We start from the raw sequence: 16,557 nt of genomic DNA, 5'->3' as shown, positions 1-16,557 counted from the left end.
CTCCCAAAGTGCTGGGATTACAGGCTTGAGCCACCGCGCCCGGCCTGAAAATAAGTTTTCTAAGGGATGAAGATACTTGTAGAAAAAAGGATCTGGCTGGGTACTGTGGCTCACACCTGTCATCTCACTTTGGCCTCCCAAAGTGGGAGGATCGCTTAAGCCCAGGAGATGGAGGCTGCAGTGAGCTGTGATCATGCCACTGCACCCCAGCATGGATGACAGAGTGAGATTCTGCCTCTAAAAAAAAAGATACAAAGTACAGGTAAAAAGGTGGCCAATGGGGAAGAAATAGGTACATCTCTTTTTAAAAAGGAAGGAAAATGTGAGAGAACACAGAAGACAGACAAATTAATGGGAGTAGGCCAAGGTTCTCTTGGGAGCTGACGCTAATAAAGTCTTTACTCGCCACATCTTCATGTTTCAGGCCTTTCTTCCACAGTAGGGCTTTGAGGGAACTTCCCACAGTAACTCAACTTACTCCTGTCAGTTGACGCACCCAGGGACCTCCCCCTGTCGAAATCAGCCCTCGCTCACCTGGGCACCATGGTCCTGTCACATCATTTGCAATCATCCAGGGCTCTTTCCCTTGCTCCAATAAGGAGACGACATCAGGCTTAGAAATGGAGAGTCCTGTTTACAGGAAAAGAAACGGGGTGTGATCAGACTGCTCCAAAATCCAAACCCAGTTCCCTGGTCACCATGGAAAAGACGCAATCACAAGGCAGGCGGAAGGTTGTCTGAAGGATGGGAAGACCTAGGTGCCCAGTGGAATGACTTGTTTCCAATTCCACAAAGCACAAAACAATTTTTCAGTCACCAGAAATTCAGTCAGAAACTTGTAAGTTACCCTAGAAATTCACAATGAAGAAACCAGAAATTCCAGAAGGGTAGTCCTGAATTATGTGGAGTAGATGTGTGGTGATCACTCTCCACGAACCCCTCCCTCCCCTCCAATCTATTCCTTGATGCTCCTGGCCTTGTTCTGTGCCCAGCTCTGGGATCCCAACAGCTCACTGTAAGAACTGCATTACCCATGCCCTCTGGCTTCTCATTGGCTTTGGCAGACAGAAAGCATCAGCCGACAGGAGGAGAGCAAGCACTGGGCATTTCTTAACCCTCTCTCTCCCTCCTTTAACCCAGGAGCTCCGGAAGTAGCTACAGCAATTGCTGGCTGGTCCCCTCTCTATCTCTATGGCTGTAGTTTGTAGCGTCTCCTGTGACAGTTTCCTCTCCTCACCCATTTAGGCAGAGATGGAAACAGCACCCCATGGTTGTAGTCCCCAGTGCCTTGCTTTCCGTCTGGCCTGTGCGATACAATCTCCTTACCTAGTGAGGCCAAGTGACCAAAGTTCTCCAGAGTCACCTCCCTGTACAAGTCCCTCTGAGCAGGTTCCAGGCACTTCCATTCTTCCAGAGAGAACTCTATGGCCACGTCCCTGAATGTCACCAGTCCCTGAAACAATAAACCCACACATTTGGGTATATTAAGAAACTTCTTTCACTTTTTATTATGAAAATTTTCAAAATGCACAAAAGTACAGAGAATAGTATACAGTAATGACCCCCCATATGCATCAGTCTGCTTCAACAGCTAATAAGGTGCACCCAGTTTTATCTCTTCCCTTCTATCTTTTACTCCCCATGTACTGTGAGGCAAATCTCACATGCCAAACATCATAACACTTCTCCCACAGATACTTTAGTATCCAACAGATTATTGACTTCTCTTAGAAAAATACATAATAGCTGGGCACGGTGGCTCATGCCTGTAATCCCAGCACTTTCGGAGGCTGAGGTGGGCGGATCACGAGGTCAGGAGATTGAGACCATCCTGGTTAACCCCGTCTCTACGAAAAATAGAAAAAATTAGCCAGGCATGGTGGCAGGCACCTGTAGTCCCAGCTACTTGGGAGGCTGAGGCAGGAGAATGGCATGAACTCGGGAGGTGGAGTTTGCAGTGAGCCGAGATGGTGCTGAGGTGGGCGGATCACTTGAAGTCGGGAGTTTGAGACCAGCCTGACCATCATGGAGAAACTCCGTCTCTACTAAAAATACAAAATTAGCCGGGTGTGGTGGCGCATGCCTGTAATCCCAGCTACTCAGGAGGCAGAGGCAGGAGAATCGCTTGAACCTGGGCGGCAGAGGCTTCAGTGAGCCAAGATCGCACCACTGCACTCCAGCCTGGGCAACAAGAGCGAAACTCCATCTCAAAAAAAAAAAAAGAAAAAGAAACATTTGAATGAGTAGAGTTCCCGCCTTATGGATTTGGCGGATTGCATTTTCGTGGTGTAGTTTCACAGGTGCTTAATTTCCATATTCCCTGTGAAATGGCAGTTAGATATGGGGGTCTGACTTCCATTTTCGAGGGAAGAGCATTAATATGTCAGGGATGGTGGTGTGTACTTCCTGTAGCATCCCATTAGGAGGCACATAATGACTGGACATGCCTTTATTTATTATTTGAGACAGGGTCTCACTCTGTCACCCAGGCTGGAGTGTGGTGGCACAATCGTGGCTCACAGGAGCCTTGACCTCCCAACTCAAGCTATCCCCCTGCCTCAGCCTCCCAAGTAGCTGGCACTACAGGTGTGCACCACCACACCCAGCTAATTTTTTATTTTTTGTAGAGATGGGGTCTCACTATGTTGTCCAGGCTGGTCTTGAATTCCTGGACTCAAGTGATCCACCCACCTTGACCTACCAAAGTGCTGGGATTATAGGTGTGGGCCGCTGTGCCTGGCCTAATTTTTTTTTTTTTTTTTTTTTTTTTTTGAGACGGAGTCTGGCTCTGTCTCCCAGGCTGGAGTGCAGTGGCCGGATCTCAGCTCACTGCAAGCTCCGCCTCCTGGGTTTACGCCATTCTCCTGCCTCAGCCTCCGGAGTAGCTGGGACTACAGGCGCCCGCCACCTTGCCCGGCTAGTTTTTTGTATTTTCAGTAGAGACGGGGTTTCACCGTGTTAGCCAGGATGGTCTCGATCTCCTGACCTCGTGATCCGCCCGTCTCAGCCTCCCAAAGTGCTGGGATTACAGGCTTGAGCCACCGCGCCCGGCTGCCTGGCCCAATTTTTTTAAGACACAGAGTCTTGCTCTGTCACCCAGGCTGGAGTGCAGTGGTGCAATCATGGCTTACTGCTGCCTCAAATTCCTGAGCTCAAGCAATCCTCCCACCTCAGCCTCCCAAGTGACTGGGACTACAGGCACATGTCACCATACTAAGCTATTTTTGTTAAAAATTATTTTTTGTAGAGGTGGGGTCTTGCTATATTGCCCAGGCTGGTCTCAAACTTCTGGGCTCAAGCAATCCTCCCACCTTGGCCTTCCAAAGTGCTGGGATTAAAAGTCGAGCCACAGTGCCTGTCTTTTACCATTTTTTGTTGTTGTTGTTGTTTTTGTTTTGCTTTGTTTTGTTTTTTTGTTTGATATTTCAGATGGAGTCTCTCCCTGTTGCCCAGGCCAGAGTGCAGTGGCATGATTTCGGCTCACTGCAACCTCCACCTCCCAGGGTCAAGTGATTCTCCTGCCTCAGCCTCCCAAGTAGCTGGGATTACAGGTGCATGCCACCACGCCTGGCTAATGTTTTTATTTCTTATTTTTTGAGACAGAGTGTCACTCTGTCGCCCAGGCTGGAGTGCAGTGGCACAATCTTGGCTCATCGCAACCTCCACCTCCCAGGTTCAAGTGATTCTCCTGCCTCAGCCTCCAGAGTAACTGTGATTACAGGCGCATGCCACCACGCCTGGCTAATTTTTTTTTTTTTTTGAGACGACGTCTCACTCTGTCACACAGGCTGGAGTGCAGTGGCGCGATCTCGGCTCACTGCAAGCTCTGCCTCTCGGGTTTAGGCCATTCTCCCGCCTCAGCCTCCTGAGTAGCTGGGACTACAGGCGCCGGCCACCACGCCCAGGTAGTTTTTTGTATTTTTTTTAGTAGAGACAGGGTTTCACTGTGTTAGCCAGGATGATCTTGATCTCCTGACCTTGTGATCCGCCCGTCTCGGCCTCCCAAAGTGCTGGGATTACAGGCTTGAGCCACCGCGCCCGGCCCTGGCTAATTTTTGTATCTTTAGTAGAGACGGTGTTTCACCATGTTGGCCAGGCTGGTCTTGAACACCTGACCTCAGGTGATCTACCTGCCTCGGCCTCTGAAGGTGCTGGGATTGCAGGCGTAAGCCACCATGCCCGGCCCCTAATTTTTGTAGTTTTAATAGAGATGGGGTTTCACCATGTTGGCCAGGCTGGTTGTTGATACTCCTGACCTCAAGTGGATCTAACCCTCTCGTTCTCCCACAGGTTGGGTTACAGGTATGGCCCACTGTGCTCGGCCTCCTGTCCCTTTTTTTTTTTTTTTTTTGAGACAGATTCTCGCTCTGCACCCATGCTGGTAGTGCAATGGCGCAATCTTGGCTTACTGCAACCCTCTGCCTCCCAGGTTCAAGCAATTCTCCTTCCTCAGTCTCCCGAATAGCTGGGATACATGTGCATGCCACATGCCCGCTAATTTTTTTGTATTTTTTTTTTAGTAGAGACGGAGTTCATCATGTTGGCCAGGTCGGTCTCAATCCTGACCTCATGATCTGCCCACCTTTGGTCTCCCAAAGTGCTGGGATTACAGGCGTGAGCCCACCAGCCCAGTCCACCTGTCCCATTTTAAATGAGGTTAAAATTGGATTAGTAGGGTCAGGTTTGACAAGCTGGACTCATCCAGTAAATATATTAATGGAGGAGACGAAGAAGGAATTTTTTTTTTTTTTTTTTGAGATGGAGTCTCCCACCCTGTTTGCCCAGGCTGGAGTGCAGTGGCGCCGATACAGCTCACTGCAAGCTCCGCCTCACGGGTTCACGCCATTGTCCTGCCTCAGCCTCCAGAGCTAGCTAGGACTAAGATGCCCGCCACCGCGCCTGGATAATTATTTGTATTTTTAGTAGAGATTGGGTTTCACCAGTAGCCAGGCTGGTCTTTGATCTCTTGTCCTAGTGATCTGCCCACCTCAGCCTCCCAAAGTGCTGGGATTACAGGTGTGAGCCACCCGCGCCTGGGCAGGAATTTTTTTTTTTTTTTTTTTTTTGAGACGGAGTCCGTCTGTTGCCCAGGCTGGGAGTGCAGTGGTGCCGATCTCCACTCACTGGCAAGCTCCGCATCTCCCGGGTTTACGCCATTCTCCTGCCTCAGCCTCCTCTAGAAGCTGGGACTACCAAGGCACCTGCCACCATGCCCGGCTAATTTTTTGCTATTTTCAGTGAGACGGGGGTTTCACGTGTTCGCCAGGATGGTCTCGATCTCCTGACCCGTGATCCACCTGCCTCGCCCCCAAAGTGCTGGGATTATCAGGCGTGAGCCACTGCGCCGGACCAATTTTTTTTTTCAGACAGAGTCTCACTCTGTTGCACAGGGCTCGAGTTGCAGTGGTGTGATATGGGCTCATTGCAGGCCTCTACCTTCCTGGGCCTCAAGCAATCCTCCCTACCTCAGCCTCCAGAGTAGCTGGAGCTACAGGTGTGCATGGCCTGGCTAATTTTGCATTTTTTTTTTTTTTTTGAGATGGAGTCTCACTGTGTTGCCCCGGTTGGAGTACAGTGGCGTGATCTTGGCTCACTGCAAACTCCGCCTGCTAGGTTCAAGCGATTTTCCTGCTTCAGGCCTCTTGAGTTAGCTGGGATTACAGGTGTGTTGCCACATGCTCGGCTAATTTTGTATTTTTAGTAGAGGACGGTTTCATCATGTTGGTTGACTGTTCTGACCTCGTGATACGCCCCACCTTGGCCTCCCAAAGTGTTGGGATGACAGGCGGTTGAGCCACTGCACCAGCCTAATTTTGATTTTTAGTATTTTTTTTTGTAGAGACAGAATCTCACTATGTTACCCAGGATGATCTCAAACTCCTGGTTCTCAAGTGATCCTCCCGCTCAGCCTCCCAAAGACTAGGATTACAGGCTGAGCCCACTGCACCCGGGCCAAGGGACATTTACGAGGAGATGAAGAAGGGCACTGGGAGAAAGGAGGTAATGAAAGCATGACAGAATCTAGAGCTGCAGGGCCTGTGCCATGAAGGAAGCATAATAAGCACAGTTATATGACTAAAGGTTTATATGCTTGGCACTCCTGTGCTACAGATTAAAACTGTCTGCAGACAGCAGGACACTTCTATCTTCCATGGCCTGGGAATGGAGCAGAAAAAAGAGCTAAGTGGGGTCCCATAAATAAGCAAATAGGCCAGCGTGGTGGCCTCACGCTATATCCAGCACTTTGGGAGGCTGAGGCAGGTGGATCACCTGAGGTCAGAAGTTCAAGACTCAAGGAGCAATCACTTGAAACCTGGGAGGCAGAGGTTGCAGTGAGCTGAGATCGCGCCATTGCACTCCAGCCTGGGCAGGCAACAATATGCGGAAAACTTCGTTCCCAATCCAATGGAAGAAAGGAAGAAAGAAGAAAGGAAGAAAAGATAAGAGAGAGAGAGAGAGAAGATGAGAGAGAGAGAGAGATGAGAGAGAGACGAAAGCAAGCAAGCAAGCGAAATAGCAAAATACACAAAACACACAGCAAACCTGGGCCTGGCAAATAGTAATGTCTTTCAACGAGTCCAGGCTGGGCGTGGTGGCTCATGCCTGTAATCCCAGCACTTTGGGAGGCTGAGGCGGGTTGATCACTTGAGGCCAGGAGTTCAAGACCAGCCTGCCAACTGGGCATGGTGGTAATTCCAGCACTTTGGGAAGCTGAGGCAGGTGAATCACCTGAGGTCAGGAGTTCAAGAACATCCTGGCCAACATGGTGAAATCCTGTCTCTACTAAAAATACAAAAAATTAGCTGGGCGTGGTGGCAGGTGCCTGTAATCCCAGCTACTTGGGGGGCTGAGGCAGAAGAATCGCTTGAACCCAGGAGGCAGAGGTTGCAGTGTGCTGAGATTGTGACTCTTCAGCCTGGGCAACAAGAGTGAAACTCCGTTTCAAAAAAAAAAAGTCCAGCCCGGCCAACAGGGCAAAACAACCCTGTCTCTACTAAAAATACAAAAAATTAGCCAGGCGTGGTGGTGCACACCTGTAATCCCAGCTACTCGGGAGGCTGAGGCAAGATAACAGCTTGAACCCAGGAGAAAGATGTTGCAGTGAGTCGAGATTGTGCCTCTGCACTCCAGCCTGGGTGACAGAGTAAGACTCTGTCTCAAAAAAACAAACAACAACAACAATAAAACCCAAAAAAGAAATTAGCTGGGCATGATGGTGTAGTCCTGTAGTCCCAGCTACTAGGGAGGCTGAGGCAGGAGAATTGCTTGAACCTGGTAGGTGGAGATTGCAGTGAGCTGAGATTGCGCCACTGCACTCCAGCCTGGGCGACAGAGCAAGACCCCATCTCAAAAACAATATAAATAAATAAATAAAAATGAAAGAAGGAAGAGAGAAGGAAGTTAGAAAGGTGGGCAGGCAGGCAGGCAGAAAGACACAGACTGTTATTGGTTGCATACTATTGTAGGTTATGTCTTGTAAGATACGTTGATTCCATTATTTTCATGCACTTAGCTTAAATAAGATGTGTATGTTAAAGTGGCTTATATCTAAAAGGCAATAACAAATGCTAGTGAGGATGTGAACAGAAGGGAACCCTTGGACACTTTGTTGGGAATGTAAAATTAGTGAATGTAAATCACTGTGGAGAACAGTTTGGAGGTTCCTCAAAAAACTAAAAATGGAGCTACCCTGTGGTCGAGCAATACCACTGCTGGGTATATACAAGAAAGGAAATTAGTAGTCCAGGCGCAGTGGCTCATGCCTATAATCCCAGCACTTTGGGAGGCCAAGGTGGGCGGATCACCTGAGGTCAAGAGTTCCAGACCAGCCTCGTCAACATGGTGAAACCCCATTTCTACTAAAAATACAAAAAATTAGCTAGGCATGGTGGTATACGCCTGTAACCCCAGCAACTTGTGAGGCTGAGGCAGGAGAATCGCTTGAACCCAGGAGTTGGAGGTTGCAGTGAGCCAAGATCGTGCCACTGCCGGCTTGGGCAACAAGAACGAAATTCCATCTCAAAAAAAAAAAAAAAAAAAAAAAAAGATAAGAAAAGAAAGAAAATCAGTATATGGAAGAGATATCTGCACTCCATGTTTGTGGCAGCACTGTCCACAATAGCCAAGATTTGGAATCAACCCAAGTGTCTGTCAACAGATGAATGGATAAAGAAAATGTGGTACAGATACACAATAGAGTACTATTCAGCCACAAAAAGAATGAGATCTGGTCATCTGCAACATGAATGGAACTGGAGGTCATTATGTTACATGAAATAAGCCAGGCACAGAGAGACAAACTGCATGTTCTCACTTATTTGCGGATCTAAAAATCAAAACAATTCAACTCATGGTCATAGAGAGTAGAAGGACAAATACTGAAGGCTGGGAAGGGTACAGGGAGGCTGAGGGGGAGGTGGGGATGGTTAATGGGTACAAAAAATAGAAAGAATAAGACCTACTATTTGGTAGCACAACAGGCTGACTATAGTCAATAAGAACTTAATTGTACTTTTTTTTTTTTTTTCAGATGGAGTTTTGCTGTCACCCCGGCTGGAGTGCAGTCGCATGATCTTAGCTCACTGCAACCTCTGCTGTGGGGTTCAAGTCACTCTCCTGCCTCAGTCTCCAGAGTAGCTGGGATTACAGGCACCCACCACCACACCCAGCTAATTTTTGTATTTTTTAGTAGAGATGGGGTTTCCTCATGTTGGCCACGCTGGTCTTGAACTCCTGATCTCAAATGATCTGTCTGCCTTGGCCTCCCAAAGTGCTGGGATTACAGGTGTGAGCCACCGTGCCCGGCCTAACTGTATATTTTAAAATAAAGAGTGTCATTGGAATGTTTGTAACTCAAAGGATAAATGCTTGAGGGGTTGGATACCCCATTCTTCATGATGTGGTTATTTTACACTGCATGCCTGTATCACAACATCTCATGTACTCCATAAATACACACACCCACTATGTACTGACAAAAATTTAAAATTAAAAAAAAATTAGAAACACAAGATGTGTAAAATCTTCAGGATTTATTATATGCTTGCTAATATTCACATTCCTTCACTGTCCACTTCTGCTTGTTCCCGAAATCAGAAAGCTGATGGAGGGTATACCTCCATATATGTTGTAGGTCACATAAATGTGACCTACAACCAACACATATGTTCAACCTTAAAATGGACCATTTTATGGTTATTCATCTCTCATACATATCCTTGCAAGACTGAAGAGTGTTCCGTCACTAAAGTTCCCAATCACGGCCCCTTCCTAAAGGTCTCACAAAATAGATGTTACCACATACAGAGACCAAGACCAACTGCTACCATGTCTACGTGGAGAGAGAAGGCTGTGGGCTTCTATTGCAAACACCCTGATGTTGGGTAAAACATAACACCCTTTTAAATGAATTTCTTTCTTTCTTTCTCTCTTTTTTTTTGAGACAGTGTCTAACTCTGTTGCCCAGGCTGCAGTGCAGTGGCGTGTCTCCACTCACTGCAACCTCTGCCTCCCAGGCTCCAGCGATTCTCCTGCCTAAGCCTCCTGAGTAGCTGGGACTACAGGTGGCACGCCACTGCACCCGGCTAAATTTCGTACATATATTTTTTTTGTAGAGACAGGGTTTTGCCGTGTTGTGCAGGCTGGTCTTGTACTCCTGAGCTCAGGTAATTCACCTGCCTTGGCCTCCCAAAGTGCTGGGATTACAGGCGTGAGCCACCATGCCTAACTTTGTGTTTTTAAATTTAAATTTAAATTTTTGTTTGTAGAGATGGGGTCTCACTACATTGCCCCAGCTGGTCTTGAACTCCTGGTCTCAAGCGATCCTCCTACCTTGGCCTCCCAAAGTGTTGGAATTACAGGGTGAGCCACTGTGCCTGGCCAGAACTTTTCTTTTCTTTTCTTTTCTTTTTTTTTTTGAGGCAGAGTCTCTGTCGCCCGGACTGGAGTGCAGTGGCCAGATCTCAGCTCACTGCAAGCTCCGCCTCCCGGGTTAACGCCATTCTCCTGCCTCAGCCTCCCGAGTAGCTGGGACTACAGGCGCCCGCCACCTCGCCCGGCTAGTTTTTGTATTTTTTTTAGTAGAGACAGGGTTTCACCGTGTTAGCCAGGATGGTCTCGATCTCCTGACCTCGTATTTTCTTAATGCTGGTTATATCTATCAACATTTTCCCACCTTAGAAATTAAAAGAAAGAAATTTAATTTTTTTTTTTTTTGAGACAGTCTCATTCTATCAGTCAGTCTGGAGTGCAGTGATATAATCTTGGCTCACTGCAACCTCTGCCTCCCAGGTTCAAGTGATTCTCGTGCCTCAGTCTCCTGAGCAGCTGGAATTACAGACGTGCCACCATGCCCGGCTAATTTTTGTATTTTTAGTACAGACAGTGTCATCGTGTTGGTCAGGCTGGTCTCGAACTCCTGACCTCAGGGGATCCGTCTGCCTCAGCGTCCCAAAGTGCTGGGATTACAGGTATCAGACACTGAATCCAGCTGAGAAATTTTAAAAATATTTTAACAACAAAGAAACCTGTTACCTATTAATATCAATAACATATTTTATGAAACATAACTCTATTGTCAAAATCAAAAAATTTAGTGGCATTGTTTCAAATTTTTGTAAATATCTTTAATGACTGTCCAACTAAAAGAAAGTTGGAATTTTTTTTTTTTTTTTTGAGACGGAGTCTTGCTCTGTCGCCCAGGCTGGAGTGCAGTGGTGCAATCTCAGCTCACTGCAACCTCCACCTCCCAGGTTCAAGCGATTCTCTTGCCCCAGCCTCCCGAGTAGCTGGGACTACAGATACCTGCCACTGCACCCAGCTAGTTTCTGTATTTTTAGTAGAAACGGAGTTTCACCATGTTGACCAGGATGGTCTTGATCTCTTGACCTCGTGACCCTCCCGCCTCGGCCTCCCAAAGTGCTGTGATTACAGGCGTGAGCAACCACACCCGGCCTATATATATATTTTCTGAGACAGAGTCTCACTGTGTCGCCCAAGCTGGAGTGCAGTGGCGTGATCTCTGCTTATGACAACCTTGGCCTCCTGAGTTCAAGTGATTCTCCTACCTCAGCCTCTCAAGTAGCTGGGATTATAGGCACCCATCACCACTGTGCTCAGCCATATATATATATATTTGACAGTGTTAAATGTCTTGTGATTTTTTCAAGAGGGGGTAACATTTAAAAATAGAATAAAGAATCCAGGTGCCGTGGCTCATGCCTGTAATCCCAGTACTAGGCGGCTGAGGTGCTTCAGCCCCAGAGTTTGAGACCACTCTGGGCAACACAGTGAGACCTGGTCTCTACAAAAACTTAAAAAGCTAGCTGGGAGTGGTGGCATGTGGCTGTGGTCCTAGCTATTTGGGAGGCTGAAGTGGGAGGATGGCTTGAGCCCAGGAGGCTAAGGCTGCAGTGAGCCTTGATTGCCCCACTGTGGTCCAGTCTGGGTGAGAGAGTGAGACCCTGTCTCAAAAAACGAAACAAAGCAAAAACACAGAAGAAAGAAACCACCCAAGACAATGGAAAAGATGAAACTATTTTATTTCATCTTTGGCCCCCATCAACCACAGTTATGATAAGGGAGACGCTCATATTTCTCTCAAGAGAAGGTATTTCTACTGTACTGGTGCTCTGCTAAGAGCATTTATTTATTTATTATTTATTTATTTATTTATTTAGACAGAGTCTCGTTCTGTCTCCCAGGGTGGAGTGCAGTGGGGCAATCTTGGTTCCCTACAACCTCTATCTCCCGGGTTCAAACGATTCTCCTGCCTCAGCCTCCTGAGTAGCTGGGACTACCGGTATGCAGTACCACGCCTGGCTAATTTTTATATTTTTAGTAGAGACGGGGTTTCACCATGTTGTCCAGGCTGGTCTCGAACTCCTGGCCTCAAGCGATCTGCCCGCCTCAGCCTCCCAAAGTGCTGAGATTACAGGCATGTGCCACCACGCCCAGCCTATGCTCTGCCTCTGCTAAGAGGACTACAGACACGTGGACAATGCTGGAGAGGAGAGGGCCACCGAGGGACTTGGGCACCATCACTCATCTCCTGGAATGGATGAACTGTGAAAAGGATACAGGGAAGCTCCAGGATAAAAAACACAGTGTCCATATAATCTGGGGTGAAGACAGATTATTCTAAGGATAGAAGGAATTTCAACATACCTGGGCCATGGCTTTTAGAACTATTTGACCTGCTCTGATTTCTCTGGATTCTTCTCTTGGACAAGTGCAGAGTCCTGAAAAAGCAAAATGGGGGGAGATGGGGTAACCTCTGATAAACCGAGCTTGCCTCAGCACTCCCAAATAGATGAGCTTAAAAGAACTGTACTTCCAATGTCTCAGATCTGCTTCTCCCGCCTCTCCATGTCCTACCACACAAGAACTAACATTAAGAACTACAGAGTTGGCCAGGCGTGGTGGCTCACGCCTATAATCCTAGCACCTTGGGAGGCTGAGGCACGAAAATTGCTCAAACCTGAAAGGTGGAGGTTGCAGTGAGCCGAGACTGTGCCACTACACTCCAGCCTGGGCAATAGAGCGAGACTTGGTCTCAAAACAAACAAACAAAATACAAAACAAAACAAAACTGCAGAGTTAACAAAACCCAGTCTCTTCCTAAACAGTAAGGAAACTAAAAGCAGAAAGATGGTTTCAAAGTAGACGTACTGCAGCACTGACACAGAACCCAGGCACTACCAAGGGAGGGATTACGGCGGACACAGTCCTCCATCTTGTTGATGCTAAACTTGGCCCTAGATGGGGCCTAGAAGGCTCCCACCTGCTTCAAATTACAGCAAGGATATTACAACTCACACTCACTTGATGCATAAGGATGAGGATGGTACCATCAGGCTAGGAACACAGACCATCTATGCAGGCCAAATCCTGAGTAAAACACATCCCTAAACAAAGTCTTCTAGCTTCTCTGGGCTCAACAGGCAAAACCTCCTGGGTATCTCACTGGCTCCACTTCCTCCTTCCAAGTCCAAAATGGGACAACACCATGCATACTATAGGCTCTGTCAATGCCTCCAGCCCCAGTTCGACTCACCAGACAGAAGCAAGAAAGCCCCAGTAATACAGGCCTCTTGCTTGCATATCCACACATCCAGAGTACTGCCCTCCATGGGAACTCAATTTCTAGAAGCCTCTTGGCCCAGCACTCTTTATTTCTCATCTGAGCCCTCCCTACTGCTTTCATTCTTTTTTTTTTTTTTTTTTAAGACTAGACAGCCGGGCGCAGTGGCTCACACCTGTAATTCCAGCACTTTGGGAGGCCAAGGTGGGTGGATCACCTGAGGTCGGGAGTTCGAGACCTGCCTAACCAACACGGAGAAACCCCATCTCAATTAAAAGTACAAAAAATTGGCAGGGCGTGGTGGTGCGCGCCTGTAATCCCAGCTACTCGGGAGGCTGAGGCAGGAGAATCACTTGAACCCGGGAGGCGGGGGTTGCAGTGAGCCAAGATCACGGTACTGCACTCCAGCCTGGCGCAAGACTCTGTCTCAGAAAAACAAAACGAAACAAACGACAACAACAACAAACAAACAAAAAAAAAAACAAAGAAAAAGAAATGGGTCTTAGCCAGTGTGGTAGGCATGACTAATGTTTCACCATTATCCAGTTTTGGGCACATAGAAAATGACATTTTCCAGCCCCTTGCACTTAGGTAGGGCCATGCACTGCTTTAGTCAGTTAAATCTCAGCTGAGGTGATGACTGTCACTTCAGTTGAAGGCACCGGAAAGACTGCACAATTCTCCAGTTTTTCTCTTCGTGCATGTGGTGACCATCTGTGTTTCAGATGATGCAGCCAAGGGTGGCGGACCTTCTTTGGTGTGGAACCATGTCTCTGCTGACCCACACGGGACATGTACGTGAGCAGAAATAAAATGCTATTCTGTAAGCCACTGAGATTCACGGGTTGTCTGCCACCACAGCATAACTTAGCCTGTCCTAACCAATACACAAATTAGGCTATACTTTGACTAGATAAAAATTCTGACTCAGACGCTTGGTCAATGTGAGAAAGAGCAATTTTTAAAAAGAGGAAGCTTCAGAAATAGCAGCAGAGCTGTCCAATTCCAGCTCCATATCTCTCAAAGGGATTTTTCACAAACCCACAATGTGAAACAAAATGTGAATTGTGAGTTACAGGACAATTTTTTTTTTTTTTTTTTTTTTTTGCGAGGGGGACAGGGTCTCACTCTCACCCAGGCTGGAGGGCAGTGGCACAATCATAGCTTCAGCCTCTTGGGCTAAGGTGATTCTCCCGCTTCAGCCTCCCAAATAGCTGAGACCACAGGCATGCCACTACACCTGGCTAATTTTTAAATTTTTTTGTAAAGACAGGATCTCAATATGTTGCCTAGTCGGGTCTTGAACTCCTGGCCTTAAGTGATCCTCCCACCTCAGCCTCCTAAAGTGCTGGGATTGCAGGTGTGAGCCCCTGTGCCCAGCCTACAAGTTGATTCTGATCCAGCAAAACCATGCTGTTTTAGAGCTCCAACATCAAAACTTTGTACAAATCCTTCTGGAAAGTTGAGCCATCTCTACACCACCTAGTAAAGTTTGAAGCTGTATGCCTAAATGTTCCCTGTCTCTGCAATTCACATTCTTTAGGGCCCGGGATCCCACATCACAAGGGCCTGGGCTGGGGGGCTGGGAGAAGTTGGCCAAGTTATGGGAGCTAGACAGGTACAGGAATCTCCATCTTAACCTTAGTAATCTCTTCCTGAAAAGTGACCACTCTGAGTAAAACTCTAACCAAAAGCCTTTTCCCAGTGTTTTATTTTATTTTTTTGAGATAGGGTCTCATTCTGTCACTCAGGCTGGAGTGCAGTGGCATGATCACAGTTCATTGCAACCTTGACCTCCCAGACTCAAGAGATCCTCCTACCTCAGCCTCCCAAATAGCTGGGACTACAGGCGTGCATCACCAGGTCTGGCTAGTTTTTAATTTTTTGTAGAGATGAGGTTTCATCATGTTGCCCAGGCTGGCCTCAAACTCCTGGGCTCAAACAATTCTCCCACCTCGACCTCTCATAGTGCCAAGATTACAGGAGTGAGCCACTGCACCCTAAAATGGTAAATTCCTTCCTACGTTTATTTAACCAAAAAACCAAAAAAGTGACAATATTGGTTACTGAAATAGGTAAGTGGGAACTGGGTAGAAAGAATGGGGGCCGGGTGCGGTGGCTCATGCCTACAATCCCAGCACTTTGGGAGGCCGAGGCAGGCGGCAACAGGGTGAAACCCCATTTCCACAAAAACACAAAAACTAGCCGGGCATGATGGTGGATGCCTGTAATCCCAGGTACTTGGGAGGCTGAGGTGGGAAAATTGCTTGAACTCGAGAGGTGGAGGTTGCTGTGAGCCAAGATTGGACCACTGCACTCCAGCCTGGGTGACAGAGCGGGACTCCGTCTCAAAAAAAAAAAAAAAAAAAACCAAAAAACAAACAAACAAACAAACAAACAAAAAACAATGGGCAATGGCATTAGGAGAGAAGAAATGATGGAGGAGTGACTCAGTAAATCCTTTTTGCTTGATCCTGACTTTTAGAACAATGTGATTGTTTCACATACTCTGAAAAATCATTAAACTCAACCAGGATGTGTGGGGAACCCAAAATAAAATACAAACAGTAACACATGAACAATCTACATTACACATAAATATTATGAATACAAAGGGTTTAGGGAAGAAAGTAGTTTTAGAAAACTGTATTTTCACTATATACTGTAAGACTAAAGAAAAAAGAACTGCATGGTATGTGGAGGTCAGCAATTCTTAAGTTACTTTTTACACAGGACTGAGGAAATAAATAAAATATATTACGGTTCATGTGAGCCACAATTTTCAAGGTCAAAGAAGGGAGTTACAAAAAGGAAAATGGAGGCAAGACATGATGGTTCACATCTATAATCTCAGAACTTTGGGATGCCAAGGAAGGAGCATCACTTGAGGTCAGGAGCTCGAGACCAGCCAGGGCAAATAGTGAGACCCTTGTCTCCACAAAAAAATTTAAAATTATATTTTAAAAAAAGGAAATGGAGGCCGGGCGTGGTGGCTCATGCCTGTAATTACAGCACTTTGGGAGGCGGAGGCAGGAGGATCACCTGAGGTCAGGAGTTTGAGACCAGCCTGACCACCATGGCAAAAACCCGTCTCTACTAAAAATACAAAAAAACATTAGCTGGGTGTGGTGGTGGGCACCTGTAATCCCAGCTACTCGGGAGGCTGAGGCAGGAGAATTGCTTGAACCCGGGAGGTGGAGGTTGCAGTGAGCCGAGATGGTGCCATTGCACTTCAGCCTGGGCAACAAGAGTAAAACTCTGTCTCAAAAAAAAAAAAAAAAAGGAAATGGAGAGAAGTCTAGAATGAACCCTGTAGTGTTGCACTGAAATGGAGAACTCATGAATTATTTGTATATACATACATATAAACATATTTCATAGCTGAGAGGACCTGGAAGCAATGAAATCTCAGAAGCAATGAAGATATCTAACCTTGGTTTCAAAAAATCTTTTTTTTTTTTTTGAGAGAGGGTCCT

General features: G+C 47.0%; 1 protein-coding gene across 1 annotated transcript in view; it reads right to left on the bottom strand.

Moving 5' to 3' along the window:
- ZNF565 (zinc finger protein 565) overlaps positions 1–16,557 on the bottom strand; it is a 30,543-nt gene that overhangs the window by 9,704 nt on the left and 4,282 nt on the right. Inside the window, 3 exon segments of the mRNA XM_017848689.1 lie at positions 535–630; positions 1,327–1,453; positions 12,166–12,239. Coding sequence (XP_017704178.1) covers positions 535–630; positions 1,327–1,453; positions 12,166–12,239 — 297 coding nt within the window.

Source organism: Rhinopithecus bieti, unplaced genomic scaffold, assembly GCF_001698545.2.
Source record: "Rhinopithecus bieti isolate Rb0 unplaced genomic scaffold, ASM169854v2 scaffold_32059, whole genome shotgun sequence".
Lineage (NCBI taxonomy): Eukaryota > Metazoa > Chordata > Mammalia > Primates > Cercopithecidae > Rhinopithecus > Rhinopithecus bieti.
This window is presented reverse-complemented; position numbering and strand designations above follow the sequence as displayed.